Genomic DNA, 26,688 nt, shown 5'->3' with positions numbered 1-26,688 from the left:
TGAGTCAGGAGGGGGCACATTCCTCTAGCTCAGTGCCTGCACTGCCACGGGATGGTGCTCTAGGACCATCTAGCTCATTCTTTTGGCTCTGAAGAAGACTTTTTATCACTTATATCTCAAAAAAGGAAGGACCTTTCCTGTCTCACAGACTTCAAAAGTTCCTACACCACAGGTATGTAGTTCCTATATCAAGAGCTGGAGTGAGAAATGGCTTCAGATGGTTTTACCCTGTGTGATATTATGGAGGACTGTGCTTCACTGCTTTTATGTCTAACTGGAGTAATCTTGGGGTGGTCTAGCTCTTGTTTGTGTCTACCAGATGTTTCAGGAGTTCAAGGAGTTAAAGCTTGGCTTGTAGTGTCCTGTCTGATACTTGTGTTACAGAGTACAGGAGGAAAGCCTGAGAGGCTTCTACCTTCTTTTTGATCCCTTATTGTATCAAAACACTTCCCTAACATCTTGAAGAACAACATCTTACTCTTTTGCTTGCTCTTCCTTGTCACCAATGCCCAGCGTTTTGAGTGCCGGGCAGCTGCTCTGTGCTAGGCTGTCAGCACTATGTGTGCCCATTTTGAGGAGAGGAGGAGCTGCTCTCTGTGCTTCAGAAAAGCAGCGTGGCCAGTTGCAAGGGAACAGCTGATGGTTTTATTGCTGCTGGAGGTCATGTAAAAACAGTGTCTGTGTAAGCTGGTGGCACCCAGAGGAGGGCACAGCTGAGCTGCAACAGTTGGGCTGGGTGTTAGGGTAGCTGGGGTGCTCTCTGGAAATCCTGAGCCTTGTTTCCAGTGCAAGGGACTGAAGTACAGATCCACATCCACCAGGTGACAGCTGTGAGCTCGGCAGGGACATACTCCAGTGTACTTTACTGTCTGTAGCAAGCTGGCCTTTAAAAATAGTGAACAGCTGGATAATGCACTGAAGTAAAAGCAGCTACAGTGCTTTGTAGGGTTAGCTGACACAAAGTGGGCACCAAGTATAAGATAAAATGTTTGAAAAGTAATAGTAAACCCTTAATGCCATATCTGGAACAGTACTAAATGAAAGGCTTTGAGCTGCAGGTGCTGGCTGATTTGGGTCAGGTGCTGGCAATGATGAGGGATGAGCTGCAGTGGCTCACCTGGTGCTGGTCTGGGTCAAGGAACGCTGCTCCTGGGGGGCGTGCAGGGAGCCGCCGTCTTGGGGAGGTCTCCTGTGATCCCTTCTGATGCAATGAATGGTTTGGTCCTGCATGGAATGTGCTTCTCCTCACATCAGGGCTGGAAGAGGAGCCTGCAGGTTTGCTCTCTTGTGAGTTCTTGGTTCTTGTGTGCTAGAGGTGGCTCTGGATGCTTCACTTCTGATGTTGGAGGCAGAGTGCTTTTTATTATATGGGGAAACTACTATGCTTTTGATTTGCACCAGAAATAAGAGACTAAAGAGCAAGTTCCTACGTCTGCAATGCTCCTAGTTGGCTTCAGCTTTTACCTGGTAGAGATGGTGCCACTATTTAGTAAATAACACTTCCGTCCTCCTCTTTGCAGCTTTTATCTTGCTTTTCCTGCTAGGTTTTGAACTGTAGGTATGTGGTAAGCCAAAGCTGACCAGGAGAGAGAAAAACTGACTGTCTAGGACCGCTTAAACCTGTGTGTAGAAAAAGATATGGATAAAAAACCATGGAGAGGGGAACAGAAAGGCTCCTTTGTCCGTGTTGCTGCTGCAACATTGCTCTGCTGACGTGCTGCATTTGCAGGCCATGGTATAGCAGCCAGGAGAGGGAATGGGAGAGCGCTCCCGGTTTGGGTATCACCAAACAGCTTTGCCCTCCTTTGAATGCGACCACATTAGAGACATGCCCCTTGGCTACTTGGTGGAGAAAAACTTTATTACTCCTCTCCATTAGGCAGATCTGGAGCAGGCGTGAGTCCTCCTCCCTCTGCTGACTCCAGGGAAGTTGCACCACTTAGGAGAGGTTGTCTCTAATTGTTTTGTTCTCTTTTTTTGGCTCCAAGACAATCTACCTGCTTAATTTTTTAGCTTCAAACCTTTTGTTCTTTTAAAAAATGCTTCCTCGCTGTGCAAATGTAACTGCATTTTGGAGTCCTGTAGCATGCCTAAATTAGCAAGTGACATGCCACTTAGGAGTTTCAATTCCAGCTTGTGTCACAACTGGTGGAAAAAAAAGAATCACTGCAAATCTAAAAATGTTTCTGCTACACCTTCTTCTGATACCAATGCATTCTGCTGTCTGTCTGTCTGCGGTACTGTGAGTCCGTCATAGCCCCAGAGCTTTGTGCTCAGCGCTCGGCTGCCGTGCCGCGGAGCGTGTGCCTGCGCGGGTTTGCTTTGCTGCGGCTCCCGCGTGCTCCCCGGACCCGCTGGCCACACACTGGAGCACAGGGAATTGCTGGGGTACAATTTACAAATGAGCAAGGAATGTTTTCGAGTAAATTTAATTGGGATTTATTGGTGGTTGGGGTCATAACACCTTAACTCATGAATAGCTGAATGCCCTACTGCATGCAGCAGTGTGGTCTGGGGGTTAGGGCACTGCCCAACAGCTCCAGTGTTTGCTGGTGGTTTATGGTTTCGCTGTGTTAGTCATCTCCCAGCTGTCTCAGCTTTTCTATACGTTGTTTCGAGAGCCACTGTGGGGAGCTGGGTGTTCATTACCAGCACAGGCGGAAGCAGAGCTTGTCTTTCTGTACAGCCGGAGATTTTCATTACTGAGTCAAGTGCGAATAGGGATGGAGGAAGAAACTAAACAGAAAGCAGGTAGTTCGATGCAGTAGAGGATTTATTACATGAGATTGGTTGTATACCATAGAGAATAAACTAATCAGACTATAAAGCAAGTGCCCTCTGGCTTACGTTTGGTACATCAGAGGTACCAAGTAGTACATGCTTCCACAGTGAGTTGCTTCACACAGCAGACCCTCTTGACTTAAAAGTCAAGTCTCATTTTCCACTGCTTTGTTTGCTTGTCTTTTCTCTTGGTTACACACAGAACAAAGCACAGGATTACAAACCAGTTTCTTCTACATCATCTCCTATGGAACAAAGTTGAAAGCAGGAAGAAATGTGTGTTCTTAGCAATATCAGTGTGGATGAACCAGGTTTTTGTTGCGTCTGGGCTACCTGATACGGTTTGGGCAGTGCAATGTTATGCATGTGAGTGATTATGCCCATGGTAAAACTCACATATCCTTCACACTGGTCATCGTGGAAAAGCTGTCTTCATGCAGTTGAGATATGAGCCCACTATAGATGATAGGAAGCTGTAGGTATGAAGCTGTGAGACCTCTAAACCTAATACAGAGTGTATTGCGGAGATGATTAAATAAGGGCTAGTTTGTAAAGCTGTTGGGTTGTCCACAAGCCCCAGTGATTGCAGCAAGAGAAGACTTGCAGTTCTGAAAGCTGTACTGTGAACTCAGCTATGGATGTGCACCTTGCTCTTCATCACCTGGTTGTTCTGTGGGCACCTCCCTGGAGCTCACTGTTGGCCGCAGTGGTAGTGGTAGCTATTGGACCACTGGTATGAATAAGGACATGAGCTGTGTCGGTACACGTGAGACGGCACACGTGCCTGAGGACATCCTGTAATGCCTGGCTGCCCAAAGTGTGGCACGCAGAGATGTCCCCTGCCCTGCACATGTGGCTGGGGGAATGCCATGGTGCATGGAGCAGGAGACCTGTGGCTACAGGAGGAAGAGTGGTCTTCCACAATATGTGTCTGAACACGCTGTGATGAACACGGTGTGGAGCACTTGGGGCTGCCCTGCGTGGTCTTCCTCACAGTGCACAGCTCGACACCTTTGGAAGCACAGGGTGTACATGACACGTGCTTCACTGCACCGGGGTTTTGGTGTGACGTGAGGACTGGTGTGGTGCACTTCACTCCACATGGAATATAGCAATGCTGCTTGTATTGGTACCCATAACAAGCCATTGTCCTGGGGTGGAGAGGGACCTAAAAAGCAAAGTAGGGGAGACAGGTAAATCAATTCCCTGCAGATCATTGCTTGTATCTGACAAGTGGCCTTTCTGCTGCTTGAGTTTGCTGCTCTGACTTTCAGCCATCATCTCTGTAGCAGAAGCTGCATTTACCATCTCTATCAAAGCTTCAGATGTTGTATGGAACAGGCAGCTGTTATCCTGAGGAGAAGGGGTGTTCCGGGCATGGCTGCAAAACGACCTGTGCGTTTCAACTAGTGAGGCAGTGGCCTGTCGGGGATTAGAGTTGAGGTTCTCATCTTTTGTAACAAGGGCTATCATTTATTTGCTTTCCACACACTTCAGTTGAAAACAGAATTGCTTTCTGCTGGCACCAGGTAAAGCAAAAGAAAGTATTGGCTGCCTATATGCTAATTTAAATTGCAGAACAGAGGATTGTTATCTTTGTAATTGGTGTGGTGATGTGGCAGAGCTGTATTTTAAAAAGCCTTATGTTCATTAAGGACAGAGCATCTTTTCAAAGCCTGGCTCAAGCTGCCAGTGTCACATATGAGTAGAAAGTCAAACATAGCTCGATGCAGCTGTGTAGCTGCTCTACTGGTTCTGCTGTCTCTTGCTCTTTCTCTCCCGAGTTTGCTCCAGCAGGAGCTGGGGACCAGAGGGCTGCAGGAATCCCAGGAGGTGTCTGCTCACAGCTGCTCCTCAGCTGCCTGAATGAGCCCATGGGGCACCCCGTGCTGCCAGGGCTGAACTGCTCCTGGCACGGAGACCCCTGGAGCGGGGGTGCAGGGTCTGCCCCAGCTGCTGGGGAGAGGCTGTGGGGCTTCAGAGCTGTCCCTGCTGTACCTGAGAGACACAAGGTGTCCATTCCAAAGATGTGATTGAGCGTGGAAAAATGCTGAGACCTTGCATTTCTTAATTAAATTTTGAAATCTGACTGCCAATCAGCTTTGCTCAGCATTACTAAAAGGCACTTGGGTGTCTGTAGTTTACAAGTTGGTGGCAGCTGCTTTTGCGGCTGTACAGGACTGTTGTAAGAACAAGCTCTCAAGGGTCAGATACAGCTACTGTAGGTCAGCATGATTTGTTCACAAAGATGTTGGCTGACACTTAACTGCAGACACAGGAGAAATGCCAGGCAGGACCCTGTTAGGATTTTCTTGCTATGTTTTGAAAGTAGGTAGGTAGTATATCATCTTGTAAAGAAGAACCTCCCAAAAAGTGTGTATAAGTCTTTTACAGATAAAAATTAGCCTCTAGCATCATAGAAGTAATCTACATCAGTCTCTGTTCAGTTTGGTGAAGATCAGCTGCTAACAGAAATAGTTACTTGGACTATGAAAGTAAGTGGTGTCTAATACAGCAGAAACCTAGAATTCAGTTTTTTTTCAAAGCAAATTAAAGACACAGGTAACTAAATGGCCAGATTACATGGACACATCACATCCCAAATTGGGTGAGGTTCTGTAAATCTCAGGCACAACTTCAAAAGCTTTAAAAAAAAATACTCAATCTTTTAAAAGCAACAAACCCCTTAATTTGCAGTGTCAGAGTATTTCTGCAGGATCTAGATTCAAGTTCAAAGTACCAACAAAAATACATTTATGCTAGTTAGAAATAGAAATAGGCAAATTGCTTACCGAGCTCACAGCAGAGAGTAAGAACTGGATGGAAAGGCTGGAAATGTGTGTTTTTATAAGGTCTCTTAGACTGTGTGAAAACATGAGCCACTGTGTTTCAAATCTTAATTAGCTACAGGATGGAATTTGTTCATATGTAACGTTTTCATTGGCTGTAATTATTTTGCTTACTTGTGATGGTTGGTATATTGTTATCCCCCAATATCATGAAATGCACCTCACACCCTGTGGGTTCTTTCCCATTTACATCTTTATGGGAGAAGTAAAAGCTGCCTTTTGTTCCATTGACCTCATTATTTACATAAAGAATTCTATCCCTCTCCTCTCAAAGCTGCTTTGAGCAGACTGACAAGCAGGAAGCAGCAGGGGGAGTGGTCAGTGATCATCCTTTCTCTACTTTCTTTGTTCATTTAAATGCAGGTGGGCAGTGGGGGCACTGAGGAATTCAGCTTTGCAAGGTGAGGATGGGAAAGATGTACCCAAAGCTTGGCACTCTTAAGCCTCTTTAAACGGGTAAATTAAGCTGACACTTGCACTGTTTTGCTGTGTTTCTTCCTCATGGATATATCCTTTAGCTAGTAGGTTTTGGCTACGGTTTACCAGCTGACTCATTGCTTTTATTTCCTTGTCATCTTTGGTGGTGCTTGAGTAGGCAGTTGTAATACGCTTGTTAAAATAATCCATATGACAACACCAGTTGTGTAGAACATTAATGAGCTTTTACGATGTGCTTTGAAAATGCTTTCAGAAAGCACCGTCATGCCCACTGTCAGCGTTGTTATTTATGTTTGGATAAATGGACCTTGCAGTGACATCAACCTCAGGCGGACTGCAGCAGAGAAGGAAACAAATCCCAGCGGTGTGGACTCCTCTGACATTGGTTTGGAGGTTTTGAGTTAATTCAGGTTCTGAGTTTGAGTTACTTCAGGGCTAAATTGCTACCCAATCTAAGCTGATGTAAAGACATACGTTGCAATTCACGCATTTATCCTTAATTATAGAAAATCAGAGCAAATTTTCCAAAGGAATGACTGATGTCCTATGTCACCCTCAAACATTATCACACTATGAAGGTGAATCTCAGCATGCAATTTAAGTAGGAAAGCATTGAAGCCATTTCCCATTGTTAAGGAAAACTTGATTGAGGTTTCTTTTCCACAGTAGCCTATAATGCAATGGGGTCTAGTCCTGCCCTTCAAAGCCATTTTGCTGCCACTCTGTTATGTAAGAGGTTTTACCTGGGATTCATTCCTTGAAAGGTGGGATCTTTGTTCTGCAGCGTTAGTCTAACTCCACCAAAGGAAGGTTTTTCCTTGCAAGAATGTGTTGCTGCTGAGAGAGGGGGAGAGCTTCAGCATAATAGAGCAGCCCAGACACGTCCTTTCTGTTCCTACAGAAGTAGCAAAATATCTTTGTAAAGTTAAATGTAAATCAGGATGGATAAGTCGCTACCCTCCATGGCCTGGCAGGCGTGTTTGCACAGCAAAAGCTGTCACCATCCTTGGCGTCTGTTGCTGACTCTAGGGCTGTTGGAAACCCTCCTCCTTACGCTGCTGATTAACACGGATGATAACCCCACGCTGGCGGGTGTAACTCATCAGCAGTTGGGGTTCCAAAACGCATCTTCCACTCATTGCTTTGTATGTGCAATCTGTGTTCTTATTACTATAATGGCTTTAGGTGACCTTTTATTGAAGAAACAACTCCCTGGAAAAACTGCCCGACAAGGTCTTATATAATCCACGCCCTATTTATTGTGTGTTTGCTGTTCCCCTAATCAGGTAATTATTTGTAGCCTCACAGTATAGGGCATTTAACTTTCTATAAAATATGACCTTATTTTTTCTTTTTTAATTGTCAAAGCTTGCGTGTTTAAAGAAATGCTTTCTTAGTGTCTAATTGGAAGACCTGGACTGACTTCTTTGGATATATTGCTCTATAAAATTCAGGATTTCTGCCCTGTGCCAGAGCATTTTCCAGACTTTGTATTAGCCTGATTTCATCACAGAACCGGAACCCGACTACCCCCGGGCCAGGAACACAGGTCACCCCTCGGTTTTGCAACTCTTCAAGGCTGAGTAAAGTGCATTTTCTTGCAAGCAAAGGGCTGTTTACCACCTGTCCAGGGACAAGTCCGTTCATGGAGGACATAAAATATGCACCATATAAACATTTTGTCTTTCTCTGACATGCAAAGGTGGAGCATCCCCTCTAAATAAAGTTTTGAAATAGCATAGGTGGAAAGATGGTGCAGGTAATACAGGGTAGAAGGACAAACTAGTAATTACAAAGAGTGATTTATTGAAACAATTGACATTCCTTAACAAACTTAAGTCTTGAAGGAAATACATGTAATAATTGATTAGGATGCTAGACACAGGTGATTCATGCCTTGGGCAATCTAGGGTTGAGTATAAAAGCACTCAGCATCAGACCTTGTATGATCATTTCTCTTGCCTTATTTCTCTTGTGAAGTAGGTAAGTTTAGTCTGAATTGCTCTTTCTAACAAAGCCTTTGTAGTTTTAAGTCAGGTGGATAGTGTGTCAATATCCTTTAATATCAATATGAATGCTTTTTGATTAAAATTAATAAATTTGTGACTTCAGCTGTTGGCTTTAGTGAGTGCAGATCTGGAAGATGAGCTCAAATTATTTCATGAAAATTCATTGTCCGATGCTACTGAGTATAATACAATATTTATAGGTGTCTTCTGAGAATGGAGGTACAGAAAGTCTACCTTTCCTCCTAGCCTGTTGATAGTCTTCTATTATAATGTTTGATCATGAAACTTATAAGAATTTGTGCTTTATTTTTATAATATTCTCTTGCAGTTCAGATTAACCATCCTTGAAAAATGGTGCACTCCTTAAGCCCATGCACTGACGGCAGTGCCTCCCCGTGTGGGGTGGCTGTGCCACAGCCCATTGCTGACAGCTGCAACGAGCCCTGTGTTCGGCAGTGTCCTGACTCCAAGGTGGTGATTTACCCTCCACCGGTGGTTGTGACCTTCCCCGGACCCATCCTCAGCACCTTCCCGCAGCAGAGCGTCGTGACATCTGCAGGAGCCCCTGAAGTTGGAACAGGCTTTAGTGGCGCCCGTGCTCCTGGGGCCTCACGTGTTTATGGTGGTGCCAGATGGGGACTGGGATACCCAACTGGAAGCTGTGGACCATGCTAAATGTAGTGAGAGTTGCTACTGAGAGGGGAATGTCCAGGAGATGATAAGAAGGATGCAGCTATGTGGCTGAGCTCCAGGATGCAGCATTCAGAAGTGCTGTGCATTTGAGGCTGTCATTAAATGCACCTGTAGATGCTCGGATCATCCAAAAAATCCATTTACGTTCTTCTCTTGTTACTTTTCCTGACTTTTTTTTTTTCTAGTGCCTTTCTATCTAAGTGTTTGGCTCTTAGTGCTATGGATTATATTGCTAATTCCTTGGGTCTTTGTAGGTATCATCATGGCAATGTCAAGGGATCTGGTACGACATCCATTTTAGATCCCCTTCTAAGCTCTCTCTGTGGTTGAAAATGTATAAAAAAGGCTCATGGAGCCAACCAGTCTACGCTGTCTCTGTGCTGTGCATGTCTTGCTATCACAGAACTGCAATAGGGAAGCGACATCAGGTATTATGTGTATCACCTTGCATCAAATCACAGGTTGTGGGTTATTTGTAATCTGCACTATATTCTTCTGCCTCTGTACGATCTGCTGCTTTCTCATTAAACATGACCTTGCAACATGTTATTGGCCTCTACACATGTGTGGGTGTCTGTGTGTGTTCCCCATCACTGCCTAATTTGGGTGCCTTTCTCCTGCTTCAGGACAAGGCTGTTTGTGAGATATCTGGCAGCGGGTTGCCTGTTCATCTCCTTTCCACAGCAACCTCTATGCGGTAACTGTCCCTTGATGGAACCACTGCCCACACATTTGCTTTCATTGTTCCTGGTCTTGCTCAGCTTTGAAGAGCAATTTCCTCAACAGCGGTCCTCAATATCTTATAAGAGGGTCATTAGGGGCAGTCAATGTGGCTTCACCAAGGGGAAGCATCCTTATGAGGAAAGGCTGAGGGAGCTGGGGCTCTGGAGCTGGAGGAGACTGAGGGGTGACTCATTCCTGGGGATCAAGATGGAAAGGGGGAGTGTCAGGAGGATGGAGCCAGGCTCTTCTGGGTGACAACCAACGATAGAACAAGGGGTAAGGAGTTCAAACTGGAACACAGGAGGTTCTGCCGGAAGAAGCAACTTGTTGGGGGTGAGGGTGGCAGAGCCTGGCCCAGGCTGCCCAGGGGGGTTGTGGAGTCTCCTTCTGTGCAGACATTCCAACCCGCCTGGACACCTTCCTGTGTAACCTCATCTGGGTGTTCCTGCTCCGGGGGGGGATTGCACTGGGTGAGCTTTCCAGGGCCCTTCAACCCCTCACATTCTGGGATTCTGTATCTTACTAAAGAGATACCCATATTTTGAGATTGTAGAAACTTTATTAATGACTTAGGCTCACATGGTGGGTTGACCTTGGCTGGATGCCAGGTGCCCATCAAGCTGCTCTGTCACTTCCCTTCTCAGCAGGACAGCTGGGGAGAAAATAAGGTGGAAAAATCTCACAGGTCCACTTCCACTTTCCCTTTTCTTCAAAGAGTCCTGTTGTCATAGTGCGCTTCTAAAGAAATATTTTGAATAATGTTCTAGTCCAGCTCATGCAATAGTCAGGGGCCCAATTTCTCAATTGGGGTAAGGTTGCTCTTCAAAAACGATTCTCCCTCTTGCAGCGAATCTTCGTGCTGGAGGCACGTCCTGCAGCGTGCCTCATGTGGGTTGTTCGCCAGCTGTATCTGAATTGGTAGTTTCCAACATGCATGCAGTAAATACATCCTGCTTCACACTGGCATACAGAAGTTTAAATGAAATTATAGGAGTAAATTTTCTGTTAGTTAAATTAGCCATCTGTCATCTATTATTATAATATCTCATAGGCAGGCACAAAGTTCCTCTAATCACCCAACTTTTTGTAAGCCATAGGGCATAAACCCCTATAAAACAGGAAAAATGCTCTTCATATACCACTGGACAGGCATATGGGAAACTTGAAGCTTTCTGAGATGTTAGGATGGATGCATGGGGAACAAGCATCCATGTTATTGACTGATATTTAGGGGTCCAGAGAACGGTCTGGATCCCGGTTCTGCAATGGTCTAGGATTTACTGAATCACCCTGATGTTATTGAATGAATAGGTAATAAAATGATTCAGAAACGATTCTTTGGTAATGAAAGGCTGACAGCCCTGTGGTAGGTGCACCTGGGGCAAAGAATAGCTTTCCCTTGCTGTGTGGTGGTTGGTCTCCAGTGTTTGCATAAAGCTGACCTGCGGCAGAGCAGATCATCCTGACTGTGCCCTGGGTCCATGGACCGGGAGGAGAGCAAGGGAGGGCTGAGGTTGCTTTGCTGAGCGGCAGCGGTGATGTGCATCAGGCCTCCCGTGGTGATGTGCATCAGGCCTCCCGTAGTGCTGTGCACAGAGCTGGCATCACAACTGAACTGTGGCATCTTCAAAGCAAAAAGGGAAGTGATGTGGTGCCCAGGTGGCCCCAAGGCAGGTGACATGTCTGGGAAGGCTGGGGTTGGCAGGCAATTCCAGCCTGTGGGCTGTTCCCCAGGCATCAGGTGGTGATTGCACCCCCTGTTGGAAGCGATAGTGACTCAGGCAATGAAGTGAGTGGGATGTAGTTGAAGGGAAGAAACATCAGTACTGCTGCATTGGCAAATGTGGACAGGGACCTGACATTAAGGTGGGGCCAAAGGATCCTGTGCAGCCTGAGATTTTCACCCACATCTTTGGCTTTCCATGTTTTATTCTGTCTCTCCCTGTGCATCTCTGTGCAAGCCCTTCAGCACTGTGCAGGCGGGAAAAGCCTAGCAGACAGCAGGGTTACAAAAGACGTCTTAATAGTTCAGCAGATTTCAAAGGGCTGTACTGATTTACTGCTGACGTGCTCTGCTAGGAGGCTAGGGTGGAGGTTGCTGCCCTCACCCTCTTTCTGGGTGTCCCGATCTGGCTCGGCATTGCTCAAACTAGGCCACAAAGAGGTGAACTCTGAGCAATGAGGCAGCAAACTGGGCCCATCTCTCGGCTGGGGCAGCTCCTCCCCAGACAAGGAAATGGATCTGTGGAGCTCATCCTCTCAGTCCTGCTCAAGGTCAAATGACTTAAGTGAAAGCAATGACATGGATGTGAAGAAAAGGACTTCGGACTGGAGGAAGAGCATTTACAGCTTGAGGACTATTCTACCAACTATCCATGTTTTTCTGCCTTTGAAAGTGTTTCTCCAATCTGCTCCACTAGTTATTTTCTTGACCCTTTCCTCCGCTTTACTCCGTCAGCTGGGGAATGCAGAAATGGTTGTGTAGGTGGCCACCATGAGAAGAGAAGAGCTAGCAATGTATGGTATCTCTTGAAAATCAGCCCAGAGGTGTCCCCTCACAGCCACTTCTGCAACAAGATTTTTGACTCCTAGTGATGTCTTTGAAGTATAACTTGGCTCGCATGGGATCCATGCAGTTTTGTCTAGGCTATGCTTGTTGAATCACCTTGTTTCATGCCAGACTGTAATCTTAAATATTATAAATCTAAATCAAGACTCAGTCTCCCAAGGTGACATGGTAGAGGCTGACAGGAACTCCCTGAATAACCTGGCTGTTCAGTTTGCAAAGGAGATGATGTCTCCAGTTGATGGTCATGGCTTGGTTGCCTTTGTTCTTTTCTCTTAGGTGTCTTTAACCTTGAGCGGCATTGTTTCCTTTCCTCAGCAGACCACCAGACTTGCACTCAGTCTCCTGATCTCGAAAGTAACTTTTCAAGCACAAAGCCTGTCTTGCTCTGGGAGTGCATGTTTGTTAACGCAGGCAGCTGACACCCTTTTCTGGAGAAGTACTTGTGTAAACTCAGGGTCACAGGTTAGTCAAAATGAGCTAGAACTCCTTCCTACTCTGGGAAATGAGTTAGGGATGGAGCATTTCAGACGGGGTTGGGACAGTATTCTCGAACATCTGGAGTTTAGACCTCTCTCTTGCTCTATGGTTGGTTAAAGCGATGATGCTACTGGTCCCTTTACAGGGCCATACTAGCGCAGACAAAAGAAGACTGGGTGTCTGATACTATGAAGCAGAAAAAACTTTAATGGAAATGAGAAACAGAGAGGAACAGCAAGAGTATGTCTGCAGTTTTACGGAAGGCTCTTCAGCAAACAGAGTGCGTCCAGTGCTGGATGGTGCTTTGCCCTTCTGGAAACAGTGGAGTTTGACAGTCCAGACGTGTTTCTTTCTCACAGAGCTGCTGGTAAATCATATGCATTGGCAGATGAGGCACAGCATGGGTATATAACAGGAGACCCTCTACTAGATGTTGTCTTTGGTGGAGTTTATAGCTAAGCATAGTGGACTTGTTCATGATGGCTGTAGAAATTCCTGTTGCTATGACAAGACAAAGTGGCTGTGAATTAACTTAAACATCAATTTGCTCACACCTCAAAGTCTTTACTAGATAAACATGCTGTAAAGATGCCGCAGTACTTGCTGTAATTCAAGTTGCCTTTTAGAGTAATAGTTGAAGAAAGAGGAGATATTAGAGAGGGTTATGTATGGGGTAATCTTACACACCCTGGCACCCACATGTCCCACTGAACACAGCCAGAGGCATGGGTGCTCAGCGTTCCTCAGCATCATAAACCTAGCCATGAATCCGTGTCCTGCATTTCATTTATTGGTTGCTATTTCTGCTGGTTCAGCATAGATAGCACTTTCAATAGCTGTATCTGTTGCCAAAACGAGAAAAGAAGGGGTAGCCATTCCCAAATCCATAGAAGTCCCCATATCCATAGAAGCCACCAGAACCAATCAAGCCTCTGTTCCCATACAGGTTCCCAAAGCTTCTGTAGCTGTATGGGTACTGGTCCCGGTAGTACCCATATTGGTTCCCAAATCGGTAGCCATTCAGGCCCCCAAATCCATAGAGGTCTTCATAGCGGAATGGTGAGTAGCACCCATCATCGTAGAGGTCCCTGTAGAAAGTCATCGTTCGTTGATGCAGGTACACCTGAAAAACACACACCCAGAAGCCAGGTGAGATTTTGGGCTGCTGAGAGCAGGAGGAAAAGCTCAAAGCTCGGATGGAGCTGAGGAGAATCAACTCGCTCCCTCCTGCAGATCTTTTTCATCCTCTTAACTGTCCCACTTATTTAATCTCCTGAATCCCAAGCAACATTTTAGGTGTTTTTCCCCCGCGACTATTTGTAATGGCTGACTATACATAGAAAATACGGGTTTCGCCAACTGACAACTGAAATTTACCACTCAAGAAGTTAGAGAAATTTGGATAAATGAAAGAAAAATATGCTAGTTCGGGTACTGATTACTGATGCTTATTCAGATGAGACCAACAGCCTATCAAATGCACCCTCTTGTATCCCATAGTGCTGTGTGCCACTCCACATGGGATAAACTCAAAGAATGCAATGAAATGGAGGAACTTCCTTCCAGGATATCTACTTAAAGTGACAAATGTTTCATAAAGTTTTTATCTGGGTGTTTGAATTCCCAACTCCTAATGAAGATAATCTGGAACTGGAAATTACTTATGACTTAAAAATTGTGGCAGTAAACTTAGAATTTTCAGTGCCTTAAAGCTGACTATTAAACTAGAATGAGAAGAGTGAAAAAGTTTAAATTAAGGATTTCCTTAATATTGCAGAGACTTTTGTGTTTGGAATTAACTCCAAAATGACAAAAAATTGCATACAGAATATCTGTACAAATACAGAGACACATTCTATATATGTCATATATTGCACATGTACACACCAGTGCCTTTTTAAATACATATATCTATGTCCACACACACATTTATACAGACAAACACATATGGACATATACACAAACAAATATACTGATCTCAGAAAGAGAGTAGAGTTGGTATTGACTTACCTGGTTCACCGATGGGAGTAACCCGAGAGCAGTGAATGAGATTTCGGAGTTGTAGGTCCATATATATACCTTCTTCAACTTCGATGTTTGTTACACAACGTATCTTTTTTGAGTGCATTATTCCCTCAATTGATGTAATTGGAGTCAGTGATTTTCATATTTTCAAAGTCTGATGCTGTGATGCACATGTAATACCTTTAGAATTTCTTTCATCTTAAAACTAGAAGAAATGGGCTCAGCACATTTGCAGTAAAATTGCATGGAATTCTTTGTAGTTGGGTAGGAATACTTCTGGGAGACGTTCAGACCATTACTGGTTGTGCAATCTGCTTGTAGGTACTCCGTTGGCTTGGCTTTTGCATGTAAGGCACAATGTATAAGGAAGGAGAAGGCTTTTCTTTGGTGTGCCGAGATGTAGAAGAGCTTCTGTTCGGCATCATATGACCTGTACATACTGTCCAGTGATGTTGACGGCGTTTCTTCCTTGCAGCTTTGTTTGATTTTTTTTTGTCTCAGATGATGCAACAGCAAATTTGAAGAAATTTTTCATCTGCCTTATAAATGACCCCAAATATTTCTTCCTATTTTAGAAGAATTTAATAGTTTTTGATTTTCATAAAGCATAAAATGCATCACCTTGTTAGGACATAGAAAAAGGAGACCTTGGTGTGTCAAGTGACCATATTATTAAATCTAGGGGTGTCTTTTGGTGACAAACTATTAATATTTAAATACTGCAACACTTTGCAAATTGAAAGCATTAATGAGTGTTTATGAAATGCTTTGGTATTCAAAATTCTGAGGAAGCCTCAACATCCTGCTTGCTCATTATTGTCCTTATTTTGTATTCAAATTAATGCCAGAAATTAGGTGAAGGTCATACAAGGAGTTCTGCAGTAAACTGAAGCATTCTTCACTACTGCATAGTATTCGATACAGGTGACTGATTCTTTGCAAAGAAAACATTAACACGGTGCCTTGCAAAAATAACGTTTAGTTAATCTCACAAAGCCCTTATCATTTATTATTTTCCAGGCCAAGTTAATACTTGTATTCTCCACTTGGTTTTGCTGAACTTGCAGACAAACCCTCTACTGAACCGAACGGAAAACAATGACATAGTCCTATTTCTGTGGAAAACATTCTTTCTGCTCATGCAGCAACATGACTTTTATTCACCATGAACATTTTGGAGGAATGAAATTAAGATTTGTTCATAGCTCATGCTGGTCCTGTTTCCTGCAATTTCTATGTAGTTTGATATAAAATACATAAATATATGTTTAAGTTTCCTTTAAACAGGAAGCCTGTGCCACAGTGCATCAGGTTTTCTGGTGAACAGCAGATATTTTCAAGTATGTGGGAAAGTTATTCCTTCTTACTGAAAATTTTTCTCCTTCCAATGGCTTTGGAAACTTACACATGCTTTTATATTTTATAAAAATAAACTTTAGTTTTGACAGTGAAGACAATAAACTGGTATCAGGAATGTAGTTGGCCCAGAAAATTTTAAGATGAAAGAAACCTGTAATATATGTGACATATGGGTGGCTGAGAACACACTAATAATCCCAAACAATGAAAATTATATTAATTGAAGATATGACGTGTACAGGCAAATTTGTTTTCCAACCAATAAGGCTACAAACCTTTTGAATATACAGGGCGTCTAAGATAAGCCAGGAGGGCAAACAAACAGTATAAAAAGGGCTCGGAGCTCCAGGCTCCTCATCAGCTCTCTTGCCTTCCTCCTCCAGCGAGCCTGGTAAGCCTCTTCTCCATCCAACCTCTTCGTAAGGATTTCTGCATCGCAGGAGCTGGTGGGTTTGAGTTTCAAAGCTGGGTCTGAGACTTTACTGGTCCTGTTGGTGCTTGGAGTATCTGCTCCATGATAAGGATTGGTGGTCATTAGACAGGTCTGCAGAGCCGCCTCCAGCAGACTTACAGAAGGGTTTCCTCACTTTCAGTGGGTTCTTCCATAAACCTTCTATTTTATTTTGAGGGAGACATTTGGGTCTATTTGGCAGGAGAGCAGATGTTCTCACATGTGTTAATTACTGAAATGGGACTTGGAGCAATGGATCCAGCAGCTGCAGTGTGTTATCATGGCAAATGCCAAGTGCTTTAAGCTTTCTTGAAGGATTTTGTAATGTAGGGCTCTATGCAAAGCTGATATCCTAAAAGAAATCTAGGATTGATAACTGCTAAAAATATCCTCTAAGAAAAATCCTGAAATGGCAGCAAGGAGGTTTTGATCTGTAACAGGTATGTTCCATAGTCAGCGTTTTCAACAATCTTGGTAAGCGAGGAAAGAAATAGTGTAAGAAGAGTGGGTAAATGAGAGAGTTAATGATAGAAATGGGATGTAATCAGGAACAGAGGAATTTGGTAATAATTTTGCTTCTATCCTTGTTTTCATGGGACCCATGAAGAGGTCTTTGGGCTCCAAGACTCTTAATGACACTGGAAGTATTTATTACTTTTGCTTTCCTCCCTGCTGCTGCATTTCAGGTTTGCCTCCACCACAGAAAGATGACTTTCATCCAAGGCCAGTGCGAGGATGACTGTTACTTCCCCTGCAACTATGGGAACCTGTACAGCTACCGGGGCTATGACTGTGGGAGTCCCTGTGGCTACCGGGGCTATGGGGGCCTCCATGGCTACCGGGGCCTCTTCGGCTTTGGGGACCGGTACAGCCATGGCGGTCTGTATGGTTACCGGGGCATTTATGGCTCTGGGGACTGCTACGGCTATGGGGGTCTGTATGGTGGCTACAGGGGCTTCTATGGCTCTGGGGACTTCTATGGCTACCCAGGCTACTACCTTGGCCGGTATGGCTACCCCTTTGGTTCACGATATGGCCAAAGATTTGGATACGGGAGCTGCTACTCTTGTTAAACCCAGTGGGAACTTCCCTGAAATGAAGATCAACTCAGACCTGGCAAGCACGGATTGATGACAAATCTCGGCAGCGGCGGTCCCTGATGTGCGGAGCCCTGGTCACAGCAACCACCTTCCACAGAGGCGTGGAGAGCTCTGTGCTGCTGTCGAAGTGCTTGCGACAAACCATCTTTGTTCCGCTTTGTGTCCACTTGCTCTCTTGCCACCCGAACTCTCCTCTTGATCGAAAGCTTACTTCTCCTTGGTACTGCAGTTCTTGGTAAACTGGCTTTTATGTTTGTTGCAATGATGTACAAAACATTAACCTTGAATGAATGGTATAGGCGGGGTGTAATGTGTCTCTGGGAATGTAGTCTTCTGCCTTTCACTCAAATTAAAACTTACATTGCATCAATTCTGTATTTCTGGTTTTATTTTTCACTTGCATTTCATAAATACTTTGAAATCAATAGCATCACACAGATAGGATGACGAAGTTATTGACTCTGTGACCTCAGGTATTTGCTCGTAGAGACTTGCCCTCCTCAAATTGAGAAACATGGACTTATGTAGCTGCAAGAAACTTCAGCTCTGTCTCTGGTTATGCTTATTTCTACAACTCTGGGTTTTTGCTTGGTGTGTTCCAAACATATAGTTCATTAAAGATACTTCAGTGCTGCTGTTGTGCTAATGTGATGTGATTAGGGCATAATCCATCACTGGCTGTGATCTGATATTGAAGAGGTCATAGCTAACTGCAAATGTGTGGACTTCCTTGTAATAAGGATTTCAATTTTTAAATAAGTTTATATTTTATAAATTGCCATAGAATCATTAAACTGCCCAGGTTAGAAGGGACCTGAAAAGATCCGGGTTGAAAGATAAGCGGTTCCCCGATGGAGAAGTCAGAGGAATTTGCCCTTTGCAGTGTAAATCAGTTGGTAGGAGAAACAGATATCCAGTGACCAGCACCTCTGAGGGCGCTGCAGCAGGGCATTTCTGTCTGTCAGTTCAGGGCAACGTACTCAGAGCCCACGTTTTGGAAGGAGGTAGAATCAGGACTGATTTTCACCGACCTTTCCACCTCCCTGTTCCCTTGCCCTCCACTGGATATTACGGGCAGAGGTTGTGGAACCTCTTGGTTGTACAACCGAGAGTCTGTGGCTGCATGGGGAGGAAGGTGGTGACACTTACTTGCTGCTTCCCTGGCCAGGGGCAGCTGGCAGACAAGAGCTGCCAAAACGCCTTGGGGAGGATGAGTGCTTTTCACTTGTGTTGCTGTTTTTTAAGACTATTTGCCTCTCTTTTTTTCCATCTCTCATTCTGTCTCCTATCTTTTAGTCTCTGGATTTAATGCATTATTATAACTGCACTGGTAGAAATTTCTTTCATTCTACCCAGTTTCTGTGTGGAAGATCCAGGTAGTGTTTTGAGTCTTGAAGGTAAAGGGGCCCAAGGTAGTTGGTTAGAGTTCAGGGACTGTTTCTACCGGGCACAAGATCAGAACATCCCGACATGTAGGAAGTCAAGGAAGGGAGCCAGGAGAGCTGCGTGGTTTAACAGGAACTGCTGGGGATGCTCAAGTGGAAGAGGAGAGTTTCTAGATCATGGAAGGAGGGGCTGACCACTTGGGAAGAATAGAAGGTGGACGCGATCTCCCTTGACTTGAGTAAGGCATTTGGCACAGTCTCCACAGCATCCTCACAGCTGAACTGAGGGAGTGCGGTCTGGATGAGCGGGGAGTGAGGTGACTGCGAACTGGCTGAAGGGAAGAAGCCAGAGAGTCGTGGTCAATGGGCAGAGTCCAGTTGAGGCCTGTATCCAGTGCAGTGCCTCAGGGGGCAGTGCTGGGGACTATATTATTCAATATATTCATTAATGATTTGGATGAGGGAATAGAGTGACTGTCAGTGAGTTTGCTGGTGACACCAAGCTGGGAGGAGCGGGTGACACTGGAAGCTGTGCTGCCATCAGAGACCTGGACAGGCTGGAGAGTTGGGTGGGGAGAAATTTAATGAAATAGAACAAGGGCAAGTGTAGAGTCTTGAATCTGGGCAGGAACAACCCCAGGTTCCAGTGTAAGTTGGGAATGACCTATTAGAGAGCAGCGTAGGGGAAAGGGACCTGGGGGTCCTGCGGACAGCAGGGTGACCATGAGCCAGCACTGGGCCCTTGTGGCCAGGAAGGTCAATGGTACCTGGGGTGGGTTAGAAGAGGGTGGTCAGTAGGTCAGAGTGGTTCTCCTGCCCCTCTACTCTGCCTGGTGAGACCGCACCTGGAATATTGTGTCCAGTTGTGGCCTCTCAGTTCCAGCAGGACAGGGAACTGCTGGAGAGAGTCCAGCACAGCCACCAAGATGCTGAAGGGAGTGGAGCATCTCCCGTGTGAGGAAAGGCTGAGGGAGCTGGGGCTCTGGAGCTGGACAAGAGGAGACTGAGGGGGGACTCATTCCTGGGGATCAAGATGGAAAGGGCGAGTGTCAGGAGGATGGAGCCAGGCTCTTCTGGGTGACAACCAGGGACAGGACAAGGGGCAATGGGTGCAAACTGGAACACAGGAGGTTCCACTGAAAGAGGAGAAGCAACTTGTTGGGGGTGAGGGTGGCAGAGCCTGGCCCAGGCTGCCCAGGGGGGTTGTGGAGTCTCCTTCTGTGCAGACATTCCAACCCGCCTGGACACCTTCCTGTGTAACCTCATCTGGGTGTTCCTGCTCCGGGGGGGGATTGCACTGGGTGAGCTTTCCAGGGCCCTTCCAATCCCAAACATCCTGGGATTCTGTGAATTTTGAGGCCAGCAGCAAGACAGGGAAAACTTTCTTGGCACTTTTCCCAATGCTTTTAAGATAGGTTTTTATTTTTTCTTATGTTCCACTGGCTGGTAATGAAATTTGTCCATTAAATTGAAATGTGGTAAGAAAACGTGACTGTGGAACAAGAACATTTGAATTTGGTTTCTAGGAATAGGACAATACTCTGCTCACTTGAACATTTTAATATACTCTCTATAGATGCCTGGGACTAACTCTTTTACATATTAAAACATCATTGTAAAGACTATTACAACCCTGTTGTGCTCCAAAATGTTAACCTTAAAGCTGGTAATAGTTTCAATTAAGTAAAGGGAGAAATAGTGTCATTTCTGGAATTTCTGAGGGACAGAAGGCAGAAAAGAGTGCATTTAGTGGGACCAGCTGCTCTGGACATGGAGGGTTATGAAGTGCTCCATCAGCACAAGGGACAGCAGTCCCTCAGGGTGCTACTGCTCTCAGTGTCTCAACGCGAATTAGGGACGGAGGGAAGAACACGACTGGAAGTCCAAAAGATTTTTTAAAATTTTTTTTTAATGCAGAAAAATTTTGATGCAATAAGAAAAGCAGTTGGAACAGATACAGAAAGATTATAGTTTGGGGGATACTGGGAAGAGCTACAGTAGATGAGTCATTGCACTGTGTTATACAGAACATTCCTTTTTACTGAAGCCGTGTTGTTCATCCTTTGAGTACTTGTAAATCCAGATCAAAGGAGAGACAGCCATAATCCTTCTCCATTACACAGCACTGTAGCACCTTACTGGAAGTAGTTATTGAAAATGCAGATGACACAAAAGTTAATTTTACAGAAGTCTTTTAAAACCACTGTAGCAACTGTAAGAAGCTTCGAATGAACTGCAGATCATTGCTTCCGTTGCTGAAGGGTTTAAAAGAGGCTTAAATGCAGGAGAATATCAAAAGAGAGCTCATAGTTCAGAAATACGATGAGACAGAAAGAACAAGAAATTTTAGAGAGTAGCCAAGCTCCCCATTCTCAGTAACTTCAGTCGCTGCCACAGGGGCTTCGCACTTGTGTAAGCATTGCCTCTGAGATTAGCCACGCGTCTTTGCTTGCTGGGTCGAGGTTGATTCTTGGTGTGGGGATATTGCCACTGAATTCAGCAACAGGGGTAGCAGCACCTGTAGCCGTAAGTGCAGCAGGAAGGGTAGTAGTAGCGGGTCATGCGTGCGGTCCCATAGCTGCAGCAGTCTCCACAGTTATACCTGCGCTGGTATCTGTACAGGATCTGGTAGTTGCAGGGGTTGCAGCAGCTGTAGGTGCGGGAGCGGCGCATGGTCCTGTAACAGGGTAAGTAGCACACGCTGTAGCAGGGGTACCCGTAGCAGCAAGACATCTTGGTACGGTGGACGGACACAGGCAAACCTGAAACAAAACAGAGGGTAAAAGGTAGGCTTGGTTTGCAGGGAAAAGCAGCAGCGGTGCCTTGGTGGCATGAGTGTGGTGGATTTGGCAAGAAAAGTTGAGCAAATCCCTCAGTCTTTGGATGTGATTTTGACTTTCGTCTTATCCAACCCCTCTCTGTGCTTCCTTCTTGTTAGATTTGACTGTGAGACAGTTTCTACTCTTTAGCTTCTCCTCTTAAAAGTGAACATGATATTCTGTATTTTTGGACTTCGGATACAGAAGATTGACCTTGCGGGTATCCATCAAAACATGCTTGTGAGCACTTGGTGTCCAAGTTCCCGGCACAGGCAGCTGAAATCAATCCCGACAGCTCGACTGCAGCTCAGAACAAGCACTTATAGGTATCCTCATTTTCAAAAGTTTTCAGAAGCATCCATACACAACATGGCAAGTTCATGAAAGTCAGCATCCTTGTCTGGTTTTAATCTTGGCATGCAATCCGTTCCTTTTCTTGTGTAACTTCGGTTCACATGACTTAATACCCGTTCTATCAAGGAACTGAAAATACTCTGCTGTGCACTAAGAGCTAAGGTTTAAATCCTCTTTTGCTGCACATCAGAGCAGCTCTAGTGGCTGCAGAGACACCAAGGCAATTAATGTGTTCTCCATATTCCTTATTGCAATACCTTTTCATCAAAAAGCCATTTCCACTTTACACAATACACAATTCTGTCCATGAACTAAAATTTCAGACAGTACTAGTTATCACCAAATAAAAAAAGAAGATTTCTATTCCATTTAAAAAGCCAAGGAAGTCAGGCTTATATACTCAATGAGAATGGGAGAGGAACTTACCAGGTTCACTGAGCAGAGTAAATGGAGAAGAGCGGTGTGAGGAGCGTGGGGTTGTGAGCACTTTTATATGGTTCTGTAGACCTGTGAAAGTCGGTACAATTCCTCGTGTGCTTCAATTGCCCGCTGGTCACAGAACAAATTTCGGAAGTACATCACCAGTCCAATTGCTGTAATTGTTTTCCTCCACATTTAGGACAATTTTCAAATTCCTCTGGTACCACATTGTGATTAATATCCTGTGATATTCTTTCATCTTAAGACTTTCCAGGATAAATGAGTTTCTGGGAATTCACCCGAAGGACAACTCGGAATGAAGCTGGAGGATACACAGAACAGTTCTAGCTACTTTGCTTCCCTAGCTGAGGAGTCCATAGACTGTTTCTTTACGTTATTCCCCTACCAGGGAGGTGATGCTGCACATTGTGGTGTGACGTAAAACACCTGAGGAAGAAAGAGGTATTAGACCATGTGCTCAGGGTTTTCACCAACCATTTTGATTCATTTCCGTCACTATTAATGACAGGCGTTCCATTGATTCCTTTAGGTTCTTCTTCTGTCTATAATTTGGCATAAGCACTATGAGAAGGATGGCTCAATGTATAGGATCAATTAAATGAGCATCTGAGCAATGTGTCTAAGACTGTTTTTGTTGTGTGTTGTTTTTTTTCTACCCCCACCCCATAACTTTACTGGTTGAAATACTTTGATAATCCTGCTTAAATCAATGTCTCATGATATCATACACTCATATGATATATTTATATGATGTATATCTGAGGTAAATATATATGTATATAATACTGAGGCAAGTACTGCTGCAGGATCTGGCAATGCAGAACAAATCTGGGTTTCCTGTTGTTCTACCAAAGAGACCAGAGTAGAGAAAAGGGGGAGAGCAGCCTTTTAGGAAGGTCGTGGAAACCAGTGGGATGGAGACTGTGCATTCCTGACTGGTGGGAAGCATTTGCTGGGCAGGGTATCTGGAAAATCTGCTACTAGTGAGGGGTCTTATGAGGTCCCTTGCTTTGCAATGAGCTTCAGGAAAATAAAAAGGCTGGCGAGGTGCTGAAAGTCACAGGAAGGATGTCTCTAAGCTGTAAAAGAAGGAATCACATCTCTGATTTTTTGTGGTAGAGTTATCCTATGAGGTACGACTATCTCTGCCAGTCTGCACCACGGGAGGATGACGACAACTGCGATGTCTTAGTTTTAATGAAGAGAAACATTGCTTAGCTCAGGGGTTTCCTTCCCCATTCTCTCGTTCATTATACAGCACTGAGGCACCTTTCAGTAACGAACCATTAATATATTTAAATAATACAAACATTGCTGAAGTAAGTCTTTAATGACTGTTTTGGAAGAACATTGATACCCTAAATTCTGATGAGTCTCAGCACCTCTAGAATGGCTGTTATTATCCTAATTTAATATGCAAAAGAGGAATGTCTCACTGCAGTGAAGGTCATATAAGAAGGTATTCTCCCTCCCTGTCATGGGCTCTCCTGTTAATTATGGGGAAGAATTACTTCCCCTTGAAGCTTAGCCTTATCTGGAATCTGCATTCTTCTCATCTTCCCGTCTAAAAGTGACTTTCCCGCTGGCTGAGGCCGGCAGATGCTCGCAGAACGCGCGCCCAAAAGCCGGGCTGGGCAGGGCAGCGATGGGCAGAACTGAAGTCACAGTTCACACACAGCGTGCAAAGGAACCTCTGCTGGAAAAACGGCAATGTTTAAACCAAGATCTGCATTGGGAAGAGCTTATTGTGAGCTCCTGTGTGTTCTTGTATCAGGCATCTATTTCAGAGCTGCAGGAATCTTAGGGAATCTGGCATTCTGCGTGTCCCAGTGCAGTTTGGACCCTCAAATGTCGCACAGATTGGGTGGATGTCGTCAGCAAGTGCTGACTTAATTTTCTTAAATCTTCACGTTTCTGAGCTAGTGTTTTGGAAATAAGCAGTGTTTTGCTGTGTTTGGTGGAAAAGAGGCAGAATTAACACATGGTAGATGTGAGTTTTCAAGACTGTCTTGGAGAAGACAGAAATTGAGGTGTTTTTTGCCATGTGTCAGGTAAATAATTAGTAAAGTCAAATAGAAGAAATATAACAACAGTACTGTGATGCAAGATCTTTTAATAAGGGGAAGAAGCAAAGTATACAGCAGTTACAGAATTGGAGTATCCAGAGATTCACACATACTTTAAGTGAAGAGCTACTACGTTTCACAGGAGATGCTTTGTTTTGGGACCATGGTGGTACCTGGTGAAGAGCAGAGCTGTGAGCTCAGCATGCAGCGAGGTGACACATCTGCTCTGTCTGCACCTCCTGTTGCAAAGCTACACATCAAAATAGACAGTACAGCCACCAAAAAGGCTGTGAAGGAAGAGCTGATCCTAAAAGCAGGTTATTCGAAAAAGCTGCAGATAGTGGAGAGAGATGCTAAGCACTCAGGACCATTCCTGACAGCTGTCATTGTCATGGGAGCTTAGCAAAGGTAAAATTCATGCAGGAGCCATAAATCACTGTTTCACTTTTCCTATCAGGTCGTTACGTGGCTAGGTTTAGCAGGGGTAGCGGGGGTAGCAGCTGTATCTGCGGGTGTAGCTGGAAGAGTAGGGGTAGCAGTAGCTGTAGGAGGGGTAGCGGTAGCTGTAGGAGGGGTAGCAGCAGCTGTAGCTGTAGGAGGGGTAGCAGTCCCGATAGCTGCTCAGGCTCCCGTAGCTGCGGTAGCTACAGGGGCTCCCACAGTCGTAGCTCCGGTAGCTGCAGGGCGAGTAGCAGACATCCTCACACTGGTTCTGGTAGCAGCTGGACACGGTCCCGTAGTTGCAGGGCGAGTAGCAGACGTCCTCGCACTGGTTCTGGTAGCAGAAAGTCATCTTGGTGTGATGGGGGAAGGCAAGTCTGAAACACAACAGAAAGAAAATGATCGGGTCTGCTGCAGAGACCAAGTGGCAGCCTGTTTCTTCTAGCAAATAGAATTTTAGAGAGTACGTTTTTAGGATTAAGTTCCTTGTACCAATGTCTGATGTTTCGCTAAAGTCTGCAGGTGAACAGACTCTAGTTCAGGAACAAATTCATCCAGTTTTTATAGCTGAGAGAAGACACCAGGAGGAAGTCCTCCCTGTGCAAATCAGCAGCGCTTTGCTGAAAAAAACAGCCTATTTGTTTGGACCCGTCTCTGTACCTTAGCGGCCAGTCAGTACATATGCTTACTTTTTGTTTGAAATAAATGAAAAAAACGTAGCGCACCGACTGCTGCAAAATGAAGAAGCCTGAAATGCTTCAGTATGTCATAAAATAGGAAAATGTCTCAAAGTGCATGGCCAGGTGAGACGATCTTCTGAGCTTATGCCTTTTTAAATAAGCCAGAATTGTACTTGCATGGCTGTGGAATTTGCTTTTAAACTATAACTGCCATCTGTATAGCAATATAGCAAAAGTACAGCATCTACACAGCAGTAAAGACATTGTAGGAAGTCTGACTTACCAATCTCAGTGAGGATGTGAGTTCAGAGATGCGAATAGAGAGGCCTGAATTTCTCTCCTTTTTATATATTTGTCTGACTGAGCCTACCGTGTTTTAAACTCACACTCATCACTAAACAAATTTTCTTATGCACGTCATTCTTTCAATTGGTGTAATTGTTTTCCTTGGTTTGTGAATATTAGTCAGTTCTTGGCTTCCAAAAGCATGACATTGCATTGCAGTTTTCTTTCATGTTCAGACTTCCTGGATCAATTATATTTGTTGAATTAGTGTGGTGAAATCTGAGTTATAACAGAACTGTAAAGCAGGTAGCAATCAATAAAATCTAAAGGTTTTCAGGCAGAAACAATATTTGAAATTCCCAGGCTTTGCACCATACATGAAATCAGCTTACAGACCCGGTCTTCAGGAGAGCCAACTCAAGCAAGGCAAATATAATTGGATCCAAAACCATCTGCTTAGTGATTGTTTATGCTTTGATCAGAAAATGAATCACTCAGGGGTTCATTAAAAGGAAGAAAATAAACCAAACAGAAACATATATCTGTAATAACTGTAGTTTTCATGAGAATTCCACCAAATGCTAAATATGGTTTAATGTGTGTGACATCTTATTAATGTTTAGGTGTTTAACTTAATGCTATTAATGACAGTGAATAATGCTGAACCCTGTGCATGTGACCTGTTGAGCGGCAACATCCCCGTCTTTCCTGGTGACCTTCAACTCCAAACATTGCTGTTTACT

The 26,688-nt window shown here is 44.6% G+C and overlaps 3 protein-coding genes and 1 long non-coding RNA gene across 7 annotated transcripts; 2 read left to right on the top strand and 2 right to left on the bottom strand.

The window, feature by feature from the left end:
• The first annotated feature begins 33 nt into the window (after nucleotides 1–33).
• Nucleotides 34–9,329, top strand: LOC106145951 (claw keratin). Of its 3 annotated transcripts, none has more exons than XM_021279933.2 (2): nucleotides 34–172; nucleotides 8,406–9,329. In XM_021279933.2, exon 2 carries the CDS (start codon nucleotides 8,429–8,431, stop codon nucleotides 8,750–8,752), a length of 324 nt encoding a protein of 107 aa, XP_021135608.2. In that variant the 5' UTR covers nucleotides 34–172; nucleotides 8,406–8,428; the 3' UTR covers nucleotides 8,753–9,329. The 3 variants fall into 3 exon arrangements, with proteins under 3 accessions (XP_021135608.2, XP_064898832.1, XP_064898833.1); XM_065042760.1 differs by lacking the exon at nucleotides 34–172 and adding an exon at nucleotides 8,003–8,051; XM_065042761.1 differs by lacking the exon at nucleotides 34–172 and adding an exon at nucleotides 8,025–8,047.
• Nucleotides 9,330–12,723: 3,394 nt separating this feature from the next.
• LOC106145952 (scale keratin-like) lies at nucleotides 12,724–14,704 on the bottom strand. Its single transcript, XM_065042762.1, has 2 exons — nucleotides 14,550–14,704; nucleotides 12,724–13,662 (listed from the first exon to the last, which is right to left on the bottom strand). Exon 2 carries the CDS (start codon nucleotides 13,639–13,641, stop codon nucleotides 13,369–13,371), a length of 273 nt encoding a protein of 90 aa, XP_064898834.1. The 5' UTR covers nucleotides 13,642–13,662; nucleotides 14,550–14,704; the 3' UTR covers nucleotides 12,724–13,368.
• Nucleotides 14,705–16,174: 1,470 nt separating this feature from the next.
• On the top strand, nucleotides 16,175–17,844 carry LOC106145953 (scale keratin-like). 2 transcript variants are annotated; one of them, XM_065042759.1, is made up of 2 exons: nucleotides 16,175–16,314; nucleotides 17,061–17,844. In XM_065042759.1, exon 2 carries the CDS (start codon nucleotides 17,082–17,084, stop codon nucleotides 17,445–17,447), a length of 366 nt encoding a protein of 121 aa, XP_064898831.1. In that variant the 5' UTR covers nucleotides 16,175–16,314; nucleotides 17,061–17,081; the 3' UTR covers nucleotides 17,448–17,844. The 2 variants fall into 2 exon arrangements, with proteins under 2 accessions (XP_064898831.1, XP_064898830.1); XM_065042758.1 differs by having other exon boundaries at nucleotides 16,217–16,369.
• A 3,034-nt stretch (nucleotides 17,845–20,878) lies between these two features.
• Nucleotides 20,879–22,891, bottom strand: LOC135576551 (uncharacterized). The gene is made up of 2 exons (XR_010468341.1): nucleotides 22,459–22,891; nucleotides 20,879–21,621 (listed from the first exon to the last, which is right to left on the bottom strand). It is a non-coding gene; the product is annotated as an uncharacterized LOC135576551 (long non-coding RNA).
• Nucleotides 22,892–26,688: the final 3,797 nt, after the last annotated feature.

Source organism: Columba livia, chromosome 28 (assembly GCF_036013475.1).
Source record: "Columba livia isolate bColLiv1 breed racing homer chromosome 28, bColLiv1.pat.W.v2, whole genome shotgun sequence".
Lineage (NCBI taxonomy): Eukaryota > Metazoa > Chordata > Aves > Columbiformes > Columbidae > Columba > Columba livia.
Note: the sequence above shows the minus strand (reverse complement) of the source record. Positions and strands in the feature narration are given on the sequence as shown.